Source organism: Xyrauchen texanus, chromosome 2, assembly GCF_025860055.1.
Source record: "Xyrauchen texanus isolate HMW12.3.18 chromosome 2, RBS_HiC_50CHRs, whole genome shotgun sequence".
Taxonomy (NCBI): domain Eukaryota; kingdom Metazoa; phylum Chordata; class Actinopteri; order Cypriniformes; family Catostomidae; genus Xyrauchen; species Xyrauchen texanus.
Genome location: NC_068277.1, coordinates 37,108,160 through 37,123,146, shown reverse-complemented (window position 1 = coordinate 37,123,146; position 14,987 = coordinate 37,108,160). Strand labels below are relative to the sequence as shown.

Sequence of the window (14,987 nt, the reverse complement as noted above, 5' to 3'; positions counted from 1 at the left end):
AAAGTAAACTGTTATTTGGAATGTGAGTATGACTTTCAACAGAGCAGCATCTCCAGACTCATCTCAGATGGTTGGTAAGTTTATTTTGTTTTTGCACGTGTTTTCTATGAGATATATTTTTGCGGCTCAATTGAAGGTCATCTTATGGAAGTCTTCGCTAAGATTGACACTAGACCTTTGTAGTTTTCTCAGTGTAACTGACAAAGCCAGTAGCGTGTTGCTTATTAAATGTGGCTATTCTCCCTGTTCAGTGCACACTTTTCCTTATAAATGCGCACAACGTTTTTGGGACAGAGGAAAAGACATACTGTATTAAAAGAGTTATGTGGTTGAGAAGTAAACATTTGTATCATAGTGTAAATTTACCTACTTGGACAAGCATTACTGTGATACCAATGTAAACAGTAAGAAGCGTGATTCTATGTGACTACAGAAAACCTGACAGTTTATTTGGACGGAAGTGAAATAGCAATGATGTCTTTGTCATATTTACACATGCAATCTCAGAATTAGTTCACATTATGTAATGCAGAGATACTTGGATACCTAATGAATTTTAACCTTAAACTCTGATGGATCCTAAGGAGGCGCTATATCTAGAAAAAGTTTATGCACTTTCATTAAAGTCCCCTTATACATCAGTATGAGGTAACATTTGAAAGCTTAGAATCTGAACTTTTCAGAGATAACCAGAGATCACTTCTGCTGTTACGTTACATAAATGAGCAAAATAAGGCCTCAAAATATTTGCAAATTAGTGCCCCCTATGTGTAATGGGGTAGAAATATTAATATGAAAATAAAAGTTTTTTACTTTGCACCTAAATGGTCAAGTCATATATATCAAATGAAAGCTCTCTTTCTCATGAATGGGACTACACAGTTTCAAAGATTTTCAAAATAATCACAAAGTGAAATATGATAGTTGTAAAACATCAAATTCAAACTAAATATAAAAGTCTCTTTTCTTGCGCCGCTCATTGCTGCTGTAAGCCCCAAGCAGTGCTGGGCGGATTAATTGTGAACTGTAATCAGGAATTTATTACAAATTACATGACAAAAAATGCAATCAGTAACTTAATCTCCTAGATTACATTTGGGGGGTAATCTAGTCCGATTACTTTTGGATTACTTTCAACCTAATTTTATTTTATGTTACATAGGATAATAATTTCTTTCTTTATTGCTAACAAAAAGAACTCCTTATAATATATTATTAAATAAACATTCAATCTAACAGTGACGACAGTGCCTGCCCAATGTTTATAATTAAAAACACTGAGACATTAATGAACAGAAGATAGAAAAGTAAATTTTAAGTCCATAAAACAATATCAGCATTACAAACATTAATCACCATAAAATCAACATCCTGATCATCATAAAATGAACAAAAATGAATGACCATAAAATGGTTAAAAAAAAGGTCAGTTTGTGAGCTGCACACCATTGGTGAGGTAGTAAGAAATAATATATATATATATATATATATATATAAAAAAATGTAAGTGCATAAAACAATAGAAAAATGACAAACAGTAATGAACCGGAAATTAACAGCAATGACATTGCTAGGTCAAAGCTAACAGCTCAAAACTCTGACAAACTTACTTTTAACCCTTACTACTTTTAATACTTACTACTTAGTAATAGTCCATCACCTGTTCCTTAGTTGAGGTGCATATCTTACTGTTGTAATGTAAAATGAGCACATGCATGTTCATCTGTGAGACTATTGCGCATTGTTGTAAGAATATGATGATATTGGTATGAAAATTATCAATAAATTATATCAGGCACTGAACATGCTCAGGGCTGTGTTGAACAACATATCTCCAGTGAGGCAGAACATTTACCTTTTACAGAATACTGAACTCAAATCTTGATTTCCCAACCGATGTTTACTCTGACAATGTTGATCTTTTTTATCATTTCCATTTGCCAGGTATGTGCAAAAACGTTGTGACAGATGGGAGGACAGTTCTTGTTGGACACATTGGGTTGGCTCAGTATTCACATTGGGAAAAGGGAGACTACCAAAATAAGTTTTTTAACAGATACAAATTTTGTTAAGACTGCAGTCATCTCAAGCAGTGATAATGATGAGGGAAAGAATGACAGAAACAGAGAGAAGTGGTGGGAGAGAATGACAAATTCTCACATTTCTCCATCAGACTAAATGTCAGAAATCTCCATGCATTCTGCGCAAATAAATAAATAATAATCTAAAAAGTTAAGTTAGCAACCAGCTCATCAATTTCCTTCTTATTTATAATACTAAAACACCAAGCAAGCATGTTCTGAAATGATGACCTCATAATTGTTTAGTATTATAATATGATATCATATATTTTATACCACGGGTCTGTTGAATGCTTGAATCTGATTGGTTGACGGACGTTCTAAGGTGTGCAATTACTTTCCAGTAAACGCACGTCTATGAACTTGTTCCAGGTCTTGACTGCATAATGGTTCCATATCACTTCGCCAAATTATTTCAGTTAATTCAAAGAGCCCTACAGGCTACCTGTAACCCGCACAAGAAGAGACAGTCACAATGTAAGTCAAAAACTGCGTTTTATTGCAGGCAGGCAAAAGTACAGAAAAAGGGCAAATCCAGTGAAGAGTAGTCAAAGGGAGCGTGAGGTCGAAAGCCGGGGAATCAAGATATAAACAAGGGGGCAAATCCGGGAGAGAGTAGTCAAAGGGAGCGTGAGGTCGAAAGCCGGGGAATCAAGAGGAAAATGACGAGACTAGTGGGAGCAAAAGACAGGGGAACAAGGGGAGCTGGCAAGCTAAGAGGTGAACGAGAGGAGGTGAAAACTAGACGAGACTAGCGGGGGGCAAAGACACGGGAAACTAAATACAATAACCCACACCCGTGAAACGGATGTGCTGTGGTATTTATAGGGGAAGGTGCAGGTGTAAACAATGAAAGGTGATGAGACGAGTGTAGGTGAAATGAATAATGGGGTGATTGAGACGAGTGCAGGTGGTCATAATGTTTTGGCCATAGGAGCGTGCATGTGAGCCCGAGGAGAGAGACCTGCTAACGAGCAGGAGATCTCGAGGGAGCAAAACGAGCGTGAGAGCTCGAGGGAGCAAAACGAGCGTGAGCTCGAGGGGGGCGGAACGAGCGTGCGGGCTCGAGGGGGCGGAACGAGCGTGCGAGCTTGAGGAGTGAGTGTGTGTGCGACGAAGCGGGGATGGGGCAGAGGAGCGGGGTTCGTGACAGTACTCCCCCCTCTAAAACGGACGGCTCCTGACGGCCGCGCTCGGTTGCGAGGAAGTGGTGATGGACGATCCCAACAAACAAAAAAAACCCTGAACAGACAACCCACAAAACACACAAACAAAATTGAGGGCAGTCCAAGGGGCACAGAGGGAAATGAGACAGTCCATGGGGTCAATGGGCAGTTTCAAGGCAAGGTCAGGGGGAACATAGCGGACAGGCGGGTGGTCGGGAGATCTAGGGGGCAGCCATAGGGCAGAGGCTGGGTCAGGGGGTCTGGAAGGCGACTGGAGGACAGGGACTGGGTCCGGGGGTCTGGAAGGTGACCACCGGACAGGAACAGGGTCAGGAGGCCAGGGAAGAGGCCACAGGACAGGGAGAGTGTCAAGGGCGGAGCCGTAGGAGGCTCGGGAGGCGGAGCCCTAGGAAGCTCTGGAGTCTCTGGGAGTAGAGCCATGAGCAGCTCGGGGAAAAAGGTCGTGGAAGACTCGAGAGGATCTAGAGGTGGGGCCCTGGAAGGCTCGAGAGGCTCGAGGGGGGGAGCCATGAAAGACTCAAGAGACGGAGCCCCGAGAGGCTCGGGAGGAGGAGGAGCCCTGGAAGACTCGAGAGACGAAGCCCTGAGAGGCTTGAGGGGAGGAGGAGCCCTGAGAGACTCGAGAGGGGAAGCCCTGAGAGGCTTGAGGGGTGGAGCCATGAAAGACTCGAGGGACAGAGCCCTGAGAGGCTCGAGGGGAGGAGGAGCCCTGAAAGACTCGAGAGGGGAAGCCCTGAGAGGCTTGAGGGGGGGAGCCCTGAAAGACTCGAGAGGAGAAGCCCTGAGAGGCTCGAGAGGCGGAGCCCTGGGAGGCTTGGGAGGAGAAGCCCTGAGAGGCTTGAGAGGCGGAGCTCTGGGAGGCTCGAGGGGTAGAGCTCTGGGAGGCTCGAGAGACTTGAAAGGCAGAACCCTGGGGGGCTTGGGAGGTAGAGCTCTGAGAGGCTCGAGAGGAGGAGCCTTAGGAGGCTCGAGAGGAAGAGCCCTGGGAGGCTTGAGAGGAAGAGCCCTGGGAGGCATAGGAGGAGGAGCCTTGGGAGGCTTGTGAGGCGGAGGCCGCGAGGGCTCTGAGGGGCGAGCAGAGGCTGGCAGAGCCGTGGAAGACTCTGGGGGTGGAGCAGAACCCGGCAGAGCCGTGGAAGACTCTGGGGGCGGAGCAGAACCCGGCAGAGCCGTGGAAGACTCTGGGGGCGGAGCAGAACCCGGCAGAGCCGTGGAAGACTCTGGGGCGGAGCAGAACCCGGCAGAGCCGTGGAAGACTCTGAGGGCAGAGCAGAGGTCGGTAGAGCCGTGGAAGACTCTGAGGGAACCTCTGCGGTCTTGAGCACAAGACGAGACTGAGGAGAAGGGGCCCTCTTCCTTCTCTTACGTCTTCGGCCAACAGGGGACGTGGCCATGGGGACGGTCGAGGCTACAGGCGCTGGCTCTGGGGCGGTCGAGGCTACAGGCACTGGCTCGCTGACCGTGGCAGACATGGGTGCTGGCTCGTTGGCCGTGGCGGGCATGGGCGCTGGCTCGTTGGCCGTGGTGGGCATGGGCGCTGGCTCGTTGGCCGTGGCGGGCATGGGTGCTGACTCTCTGGCCGTGGCAGGCATGGGCGTTGACTCGCTGGCCGTGCCAGGCTTCGAGACTGGGGCCGTGTCAGGCTTCGGGACTAGTTCCGTGACAGGCTTCGGGACTAGGGCCGCGACAGGCTTCGGGACTAGGGCCGCGACAGGCTTCGGGACTAGGGCCGTGACAGGCTTCGGGACTAGGGCCGTGACAGGCCTCGGGACTGGGGCCGTGTCAGGCTTCGGGACGGGGGGCCGTGTAAGGCTTCAAGACGGGGGCCGTGGTAGGCTTCAAGACGGGGGCCGTGGTATGGAACGCTGGTTCAGTTTCTGCCTCCCCCACAGTAAACGAGGAACCAGCGTACAGTAGGGCGAGGTCAATAAACTGAGCCAGGTTAAGGGAGCAGCGACCACCAGGCATGAATGATGAGGCTGGCTCATTCAGTCCATGATGAAAAATGTCTTTTAGAGCCACCTCATCAAAATTCACCTGGTTAGCCAGGGCACAAAAATCCACAACATAAGCGTCTAAGGTTTGGCTCCCCTGGCGCAAAGCCAAGAGTCGGGCCGCTGGCTCCACAATGTTAAGGGCAAGGTTATGAGTTCCACAACCGCTGCCCTGCATAAACAACCCTTGGCAAGCACCCGAAGAGCCATCAAACCTCTCAGGGGATTGAAGGCTTACGGCGCTCAGGGATGCGTTGGGAGCATCAATGGGCTCAGGGGCAGACACAGGTGAAACAGGGTGAAATAAGTCAGAAATCGCACGTACCTGTGGCCCCTGCGCCGTGAGCGCTCGGTGATGTCTCCCAACAGTAGATCCTTCAGCAGAGCGTGCAGAAAAAATCCGCTCTAGTGAGCTGCGTACATCCGCGGGATACATTGTGACTGTCTTCGGTGAGGTTGGTTATTCTATAACCCGCACAAGAAGAGACAGTCACAATGTAAGTCAAAAACTGCGTTTTATTGCAGGCAGGCAAAAGTACAGAAAAAGGGCAAATCCAGTGAAGAGTAGTCAAAGGGAGCGTGAGGTCGAAAGCCGGGGAATCAAGATATAAACAAGGGGGCAAATCCGGGAGAGAGTAGTCAAAGGGAGCGTGAGGTCGAAAGCCAGGGGAACAAGGGGAGCTGGCAAGCTAAGAGGTGAACGAGAGGAGGTGAAAACTAGACGAGACTAGCGGGGGGCAAAGACACAGGAAACTAAATACAATAACCCACACCCATGAAACGGATGTGCTGTGGTATTTATGGGGAAGGTGCAGGTGTAAACAATGAAAGGTGATGAGACGAGTGTAGGTGAAACGAATAATGGGGTGATTGAGACGAGTGCAGGTGGTCATAATGTTTTGGCCATAGGAGCGTGCATGTGAGCCCGAGGAGAGAGACCTGCTAACGAGCAGGAGATCTCGAGGGAGCAAAACGAGCGTGAAAGCTTGAGGGAGCAAAATGAGCGTGAGCTCGAGGGGGGCGGAACGAGCGTGCGGGCTCGAGGAGGCGGAACGAGCGTGCGAGCTTGAGGAGTGAGTGTGTGTGCGACGAAGCGGGGATGGGGCAGAGGAGCGGGGTTCGTGACACTACCACAACAAAATAACCAGAAGTGGAAAACCTCGAACTTATAAGGCTGAAGAGCCAGATACCAACGGGTGATCCGTGCATTGGTATTCTTCATACGATGGAGCCACTGGAGTGGGGCGTGGTCTGAACAGAGGTTTAAAGCCTGTCCCAGCAGGTAGTAGCAAAGGATGAGGACCACCCACTTGATGGCCAGACACTCCTTCTCAGTGGTGCTGTACCTCAACTTTCTTGCTGAGAGCATCCGTCTGATGTACAGCACAAGGCACTCCTCCCCTTCAACCAGCTGGGACAACACGGCTCCCAACCCCCTGTCCGACACATCAGTCTGCAACACAAATGGGAGAGAGAAATGCCACCACAAATCGCAGCTTTCACCTGCATAAAAGCCTGTTGGCATGGCTCTATCCACTTGACTGGGTCTGGGGCTCGCTTTCTTGTGAGATCATTCAGCAGGCTGGTGACGTCTGAATAATCAGGCACAAACCTTCTATAGTAGCCAGCCAGTCCCAGGAACTGTCTCAACCCATTTTTGGTCATTGGTGCAATCACTGCAGTCTTATAAATTTGGGGATGCACCTGCCCGTGGCCCAAGTGGAACCCCAGATACCATACTTCCACCCATCCAATTGCACACTTCTTAGGGCTCGCCGTGAGTCCCGCCCATTGCAGTGACCTCAAACAGCCCGCAGGTGCTGCATATGCCACTGCCAATCTTTACTGTATATAATGATTTCATTCAGCAGCAGCGTAAGCAGAGTGCCTTCGGAGGACTCTGTCCATAATGCGCACAAACAAACCAAACAGAAGGGTCACAAATTAGTGTGAGCCAAACAGTGTGAAAAAAGCTATTTTCTCGCGAGACATTGGTGTTAAGGTGATCTGCCAACAACCCTTTGTCAAATCCAGTGTCGAGTAAAAGCGAGCAGCACCCAAACGATTGAGAGGTTCATCAATTCGAGGCAATGGATGTGCTTCAGATTTACGTATTGACTTTCCAATAATCCACACCGAACCGAACCGAACCATCGCTCTTCGGAACCAGCACCACCGGGCTGTCCCAGTCACTGTGGGATTCTTCTATTACTCCCATATCGAGCATGGCCTTTAATTCTTCCCTAATCACTTTTTTTGTGCTTGGGTTATTGGTAGGGACAACTGTGTACCAGTACCCCTGGGGTTGTTTTGATATGGTGTTCTATAAGGTTCATAAAACCAAGAAGAGGTGAGAACACGTCAGAGAATTGTCTTTACAACCAGGCCATATCCGTGAGGTTGTCTCTGCAAGCGACTGGGGTGCCTCGATTGGCTTTTAAGTTCACCTCCAGCCCAAGATCCTCCCTCTCCGGAACCAGCATAGCCAAAGACACGGGCACTATCTCATTCCATGGTTTTAAGAGGTTTAGGTGGTACATTTACCGTGCTCTGCCCCTATCCATTCATATAACCTCATAATTGACTTCCTGACTCACCGCGTCACTTTGTGATTAATTTAGAGCTTGATTTAGAAAGTAATTCAAAGACTTTATCTCCCTGTGTAACTTCCCGTAGCCAAGCACCCCTGTTATACATTCGGGACTGATGTTCTTGAGCCTATAGAAAATTCTCCTGTGATAGCTGGCCCAATGTGTGGAGCTTTGCAGTCAGGTCAAGAACGTATTGAATAAATTTTTTTCTGTTTGAAAGACCTCTCGAACTGCGAATAACAGGGGTTTAAGCCACTTATTCAAATTCAAAGCATCTTCGTACATGAACTTACGAATCATGTTTTTCAGGGTTTCATTAAACCATTTGACCAAGCCGTCCGTTTGTGGGTGGTACACAATTGTCCGTATTGATTTAATACACAATTATTCATACATCATGCATAGTGTAGGTGACATAAACGTAGTGCCCTGATCAGTGAGAATTTCTTTCGGAATCCCTTCTCGGGAGGTGATTCTGAAGAGTGCTTTCGCAACACTGTGTGCTGAGATGTTGAACAGAGGCACTGCTTCCGGACACCGTGTTGCATAATCCACTAGGTTCAACACAAGACGATGCCTGTGTGCCATCATTTCTAATGGCCCAACAAGGTCCATGGCAATTCTTTTGATGGGAACTTCGATCAATGGAAGAGCTGAACGGAATGGTACTTTTGGGGTGGCCGCTGGATTCACCTGCTGACATTCACGGCATGCTGCACACCATTTGTGAACGTCCCCTCGAATGCCTGGCCAATAGAAATGGGTCATCAGACAGTTTTTGTGTTTTTTCCTGTCCCAAGTGACCCGCATCGGATTATAATGAGACATCTAGAATAACATTTCCTGACGGCACATCGGTATTAACAACTAGGTTTTATCCTTCTTTGTCTGAGCGTCCTGCGTCACTCGATACAACTGATCCTTAATTATTAAAAAAATGGATATGTGAGTGCAACTTCTGACCAGAGGCATTGATCATCAGTCACTTTCACTCGATCAAGGGTGTGCCTAAGGGTCTCGTCTTGTATCTGCTCCAGCGGGAAATCCCCAGCAGGGAATACTCTAAGGGCTGGGGAAGCCAAGACTTCACCCTCCCTTACGTCATTTTGATGTGGAGCTGACATAGACGGCCCTGGCTCCGCCTCACCAGCCAGCATGTTACACACCACATACCTATACTTTTTGTTGCAGGACCATCCACACACATTCCGGTTAATGAGGTAGTAAATGCCAATTCGTTCCCAAGATTAGTGGTAAGGCAGGAATTAACCGCAGCCTCAACACTGTTTTGTCCCTGAAATTGAATAGTGACTGTAACTACAGGGTAATTTTGAATATTCCTATGCACACACCTTACCTTCACCCACCAGCTTGTATCCAAAGCCTCTGATTGAACAAAGCTTTGATGAATTGAGGTTTGATTACAACCTGAATCCACCAAGGCTTTATATGTCCGGTATGCTCCTGCTTGATCGGGGGTGGCCTGTGGTACTTCGGGGACCCGGACCAATGTCTCCACCTCCATCATGGGGCATCGGTCATGGAAATTCCCAGAACCCCTGCGGCTCCAGACTTCACGCCCACATCCAGCGCAGCAGATTCGCCAGCCTGTGGGAGAGAGTGGAGAGGGTTAGGGAAAGCCTGTGGAATGAACAGTCAACTTGATTGGGTAACCGGTTTGGGAGAAGGAACAGGATGGGAGGAAGGGGAGGGAAGAAAAATGAAGGGCAACAGGGGAGAGAGAGAGAGAGAGAGAAGGATCTCAGGGCTCGCCGATTCCTGAATACACTGCCATATGATCCTCTGCCAGCTGGATTGAAGTTTGGAGCGACACCTTGCGATGGCACTGGACCCACTCCACCGTTCCTCTCGGATGCTGAGCGATAAATTGCTCCAGCACTACCGGATCAATCACAGTTCTGATGTCGCATTGCTCAGCCAGAAACCACCTCTAGCAGGCATCCTGGAGCTGCTGGGCAAAGGCAAACGGGCGACCAACAGGTCAGTGATCAGAAGCGTTGATGCTGTTGCTCCGGTGTTCGGCCGACCGGCTTCAGGATCACTTTATTTAGTTCTGCGTACACCAGGAGGTTCTCTGCTGGTAACTGCTTCACCACGAGTTGGGCCTCCCTGGACAGCAGTGGCAACAAGTGGACCGCCCACTGGGTGCTGGGCCAACTGCATGCCCCCGCCTTTCACTCAAAGAGCACCAAGAAGGCTCTTGGTTTATCTTGGTCCCCATATTGACAAGAGACCATTAAAGACTTCCTCCAGAGGCATCCATGGCAACATTTTTCCTCCTTAAATCCTGGTTTCTTCACCAGTGTAACAAGCTCATAAAGAGGGGAAAGGAGGAAGCGGGAGACGGCAAAATCCAACAAAATTTTGTATTTATCACTCAAGCTCTCTTTTCAGCTGACTTTAATAAACACACTCTCTGGGTGTGTGTGCGTGTGCAGCTCTCTCTCTCTCTCTTTCTGGCATCTGGCTTGCTCTTAATTCCCTCTCCAACCCTCTGCAATGACAAGCAGCTGTTAGGGATTATCAATGACAGGTGATGATCCTTACCATTCTCATCTCCCAATCTCGCTCTCCATTCACAAGCAGGCACTCAACCATGCCCCACCTCCACATATATTATATTATTATTTTTAGCATTTAAAACACAAGTTTATTTTAGGCTGAAACAATATGAGACTAAATAACCTATTGCTTTGTTTCTTTTGTTTTCTCAGGCAACATAATTGGATCAGGGATCTTCATCTCTCCGAAGGGGGTTCTAGAGCATGCAGGTAGTGTGGGGTTCTCTCTCATCGTGTGGGTTCTTGGAGGAGGGATCTGTGCTCTGGGATCTCTCTGCTATGCAGAGCTGGGCGTCACCATCCCCAAATCAGGTGGAGATTACTCTTATGTGACAGAAATCTTCGGAGGACTTGTTGGGTAGGTCTTTTGTTACTGTCCAGTGTGTTCCACTCAGCGTGGGCATCTCACACACACACAAACACACACACACACATGTTGTGTTTCCATGTTTTATGGGGACTTTCCATAGACATAATGGTTTTTATACTGTACAAACTTTATATTCTATCCCCTAAACCTAACCCTACCCCTAAACCTAACCCTCACAGAAAACATTCTGCATTTTTACATTTTCAAAAAACATAATTTAGTATGATTTATAAGCTGTTTTCCTCATGGGGACCGACAAAATGTCCCCACAAGGTCAAACATTTCGGGTTTTACTATCCTTATGGGGACATTTGGTCCCCACAAAGTGATAAATACACGCTCACACACACACACACACACACACACACACACACACACACACACACACACACACACACACACACACACACACACACACACACACACACACACACACTCATTGTATGTATGCAGCACTTGGGCCAGGGGAATTTCTCCTCCTCAGGCATATTCACATGTGTTTACTTACTTGCTCAGTTACAACACTAACACTACTCTGAATACTTTATTTGCATGATATTGTGTATGTTGCACATTGGTGATGATAAAGATGTGTGTGTAAGTGTAAATATAAAACGACAGTGTGTTTATGTGTTTTCGCAGATTCTTGTTGCTGTGGAGTGCAGTGTTGATTATGTACCCAACCACTTTGGCTGTGATTGCACTCACTTTCTCTAACTATGTGCTGCAGCCTGCCTTCCCAAACTGCCTGCCTCCATACATTGCCACGCGGCTCCTCTCAACCGCCTGTGTCTGTGAGTAAAACACACACCAGCCAACCCAGAAATTAGTCTGTGTTTGACATTCACTGTTTGGCTCTGATTTGGTACTGATGTGGCACTCATTTCTACTTTACCAACTATATATATTGGAGTGGTGGTGGCGTAGTGGGCTAAAGCACTGAAATGGTAAGCAGAAGGTTGTCAGTTCAAGGTTGTCGGTTTGATCCCCACAGCCACCACCATTGTGTCCTTGAGCAAGGCACTTAACTCCAGGTTGCTGTGGGGGGATTGTCCCTGTAATAAGGGCACTGTAAGTCACTTTGGATGTTGTTTCATGTGTGGCAGCAGCGCAATGCATAAAATCACTCCGATACGAGTCAGTAATTATGTTCTTATCAACCAAAAGAATTATCTCAGTGATTTCGAACGTGGCATGATTTTTGGTGCAAGACGGGCTGGTTTATGTATTTCTGTAACTGCTAAACTCTTGGGATTTTCATGCACAAATATCTCTAGAGATTACTCAGAATGGTGCCAAAAACAAAAAAACATCCAGTGAGTGGCAGTTCTGCATACGGAAAAGCCTTGTTGATGAGAGAGGTGAACGGAGAATGGGCAGACTGGTTTGAGCTGACGGAAAGGCTACGGTAACTCAGATAACCACTCTGTACAATTGTAGTGAGCAGAATAGCATCTCAGAAAGCAAAACATGTCGAACCTTGAGAAAGATGGGCTAAAACAGCAAAAGACCACGTTGGGCACTTTATTAGGACCATAGTGTTCAGTGAGTGTATTTAAGCAATATCACACGTGCAAGAGTGCAATATGGCCCTACATCAGCACTGATGCCATAGGTAATAACATCAGTGCTGATTTAGGGCCATATAGCATGATATATAGTTATAGTTATTGGATAAACAAGAATGGATGTGTGTGTGTGTGTGTGTGTGTGTGTGTGTGTGTGTGTGAGAGAGAGAGAGAGAGAGAAAGAGAGAGATGGAGTGTGTGCCATCACCTGTTGCCACACCCAAGCAAAGATGCTGTCAGCTTTCTGAAGGTCAGCTTTCTCAGTGGTAAAATAGCGATCCAATCAGGGGTATTCCTCTATTTCGCTGTAGCCGGTGTGCAAGAGTCATTCCCTATAGAAACCGCAATGTCCTCTGCCATTTTAAACAGTATGTATCCAATGTGGAAACTCCGGTAAGAGGTAAGCACCTTCTGTAATCAATCAGTCTGTTGTGTCTCTTAGCTGTGATGAGCCGTAATGCTGAAGTTGTTCGTTTAAAGCTATTTCCTAGCTTTAGTAGTGTAGTAGTAATATGAATGATCACGGAGCACTGCTCTATGTAAACAATGACGTATTTCATCACTTCACGCAACTTTTCACCGGTTCTGTTTCTGACAAGCTCGCTGCACTGCAAGCAACAACAAACCCATCGCAAGAGTCTTCACCAAATGACTCTTTTGAACCAAATCTTTTTCATTAATCACCTGAAAAGAACTGAGGGTTTGAACTCAGGAGCTCAGGTTAGCAGTTTGAATCAGATTCACTTTCTCAGCGAAACTGGGAGTGCATACAGTTTTATATATATATATATATATATATATATATATATATATATATATATATATATATATATATATATATTAGAGGTCGACCGATATTGGTTTTTTCAGGCCGATGCCGATCTTTTGAAATCGGGTCGGCCGATGGCCGATTAATGCTGCCGATTTATTTTGGCCGATATTTGGCCGATATGTGCTTGTTTTTAACCTCTTATTTGAACCTTTTATTTGAAAGATAAAATGTAACACAAATAATTACTTAAGATAGAAAAAATATCTCAACAAAACATTTATTGAACACTTGACCAATCTGCACTTGTAGACTTAAATTAAAAATGTATAATGTAAAAACATATTGTATAAATAATGTATAACAAATATATTAAATAAACAAAGCAGGTGTTACGAACTGCTCCGAGACATGAAGGTTGAGATCCAAATGCAGCTTTAATTAAGGGGCAACTCAGACACGTAATCCAATATTCAGAGAATCCAAGAGAAGCACAGGCATAACTAGGGATTGTATCGTTAAGGTTTTAATGGTATTAATATCTTACCGATACTGCTTATCGATCCGGTACTTTAACGGTATTCTTAACGGTTCTTTTTGTTATATATATATTACACAAAGATAAACGTTATATAGGCACAGTGATTTTATTTCAGGAAGGTCTTCTAACATTACTGTTCAGGTGTGGTCTAAAAAGAAATCTAATAAAGTAATCAATTGTAAAATAACACTGCATAGTTTATCATAGATAGATTAATGCTTATTAATGCAGAAGTTATTCATTCAAGAGCTTTAAGTGATTTTCTCTTTGCCTTTTGTTGTTTGATTCGCAGTAATGGCTCAATCGTCAGCATGTTTATTAGACTGCTTCCCCTTTAAGACCGAGTTCAGATCTAATAGGCTCCTGATGCACCATATGTTCTCCCAACTATTTACATAACTACGTCCATTTAAGACATAAACTGTGTTTAAGTGAATCTCCAAGCAGGTCGTTTGACATATTTTTGTGTATATTTGATCGTTTAGACGACGCGCACATGAAACCCAAAGTAGCCTATACTTTGCTTGTTTCCTTGCAGTCTGTTTCGGAGCACGCGCCGCCTTGGGAACGGTATCTCTTGCACTCTTTTTATTATTAAACGCGTCCCGCAATTTAGCAACAGTAGCTAGACTGCATTTTACAACAATCACCGATCGTGCTGATTCTGACGTTAAGTTTGAGTTTTAGGGAGAAATGTCAGTGCACCGCTGTGAAGGGAAGGAAGTTGTGCTAGACAGAACGCGGCTTATGTATAAATATTCTTTTTATAATCTTTGGAAGGCGAAATATAAAATAAAATCTGACTAATATCACAGATCTAAAGTGTAACCAGGCTACGTTTGAATGTTTACTTCTGTCACTCATTAAGCTGGGCTCGTGTTGTGCTTGCTGTGCGCGAGATCTCTCTCTCTCTCTGACTGCGAATAGCTAATTGCATCACAGACAAATGGTTTCATATTATTATACATAGAAATGGCTGGCGAGATAAAATAACTTTCTCTTTATAGCAATAATAAATGTATTTTCTTAATTTCTCCAGTTCCGACAGCAGAACCGATAACGTCCGAGCTTACCAAAGCCAGTCCTTCAATAGCCTATAGTGCGTTGGTATCTTTTTTATTACTTATTTCTCTGCATTGAGTGACAACCCTCTCAAATATAAGACACACAAACAGAACAAATAAAAGTCTCAGATTCACTGTCTGTAATTGCAAAATTCTTGCTTATTGTGACATGATAGCAACCCTTCTGCTGTGATAATGCAACTTCAACTACGCTATCAATATCCAAAGTAGCCGAACATC

General features: G+C 45.8%; 1 protein-coding gene across 1 annotated transcript in view; it reads left to right on the top strand.

Annotated features, from left to right (window-relative positions):
* The window catches only part of LOC127618495 (asc-type amino acid transporter 1-like), a 37,018-nt gene that overhangs the window by 1,682 nt on the left and 20,349 nt on the right, over positions 1-14,987 (top strand). Inside the window, exons 2-3 of the mRNA XM_052090989.1 lie at positions 10,589-10,793; positions 11,448-11,599. Coding sequence (XP_051946949.1) covers positions 10,589-10,793; positions 11,448-11,599 — 357 coding nt within the window. The remainder of the gene's footprint in view (positions 1-10,588; positions 10,794-11,447; positions 11,600-14,987) is intronic.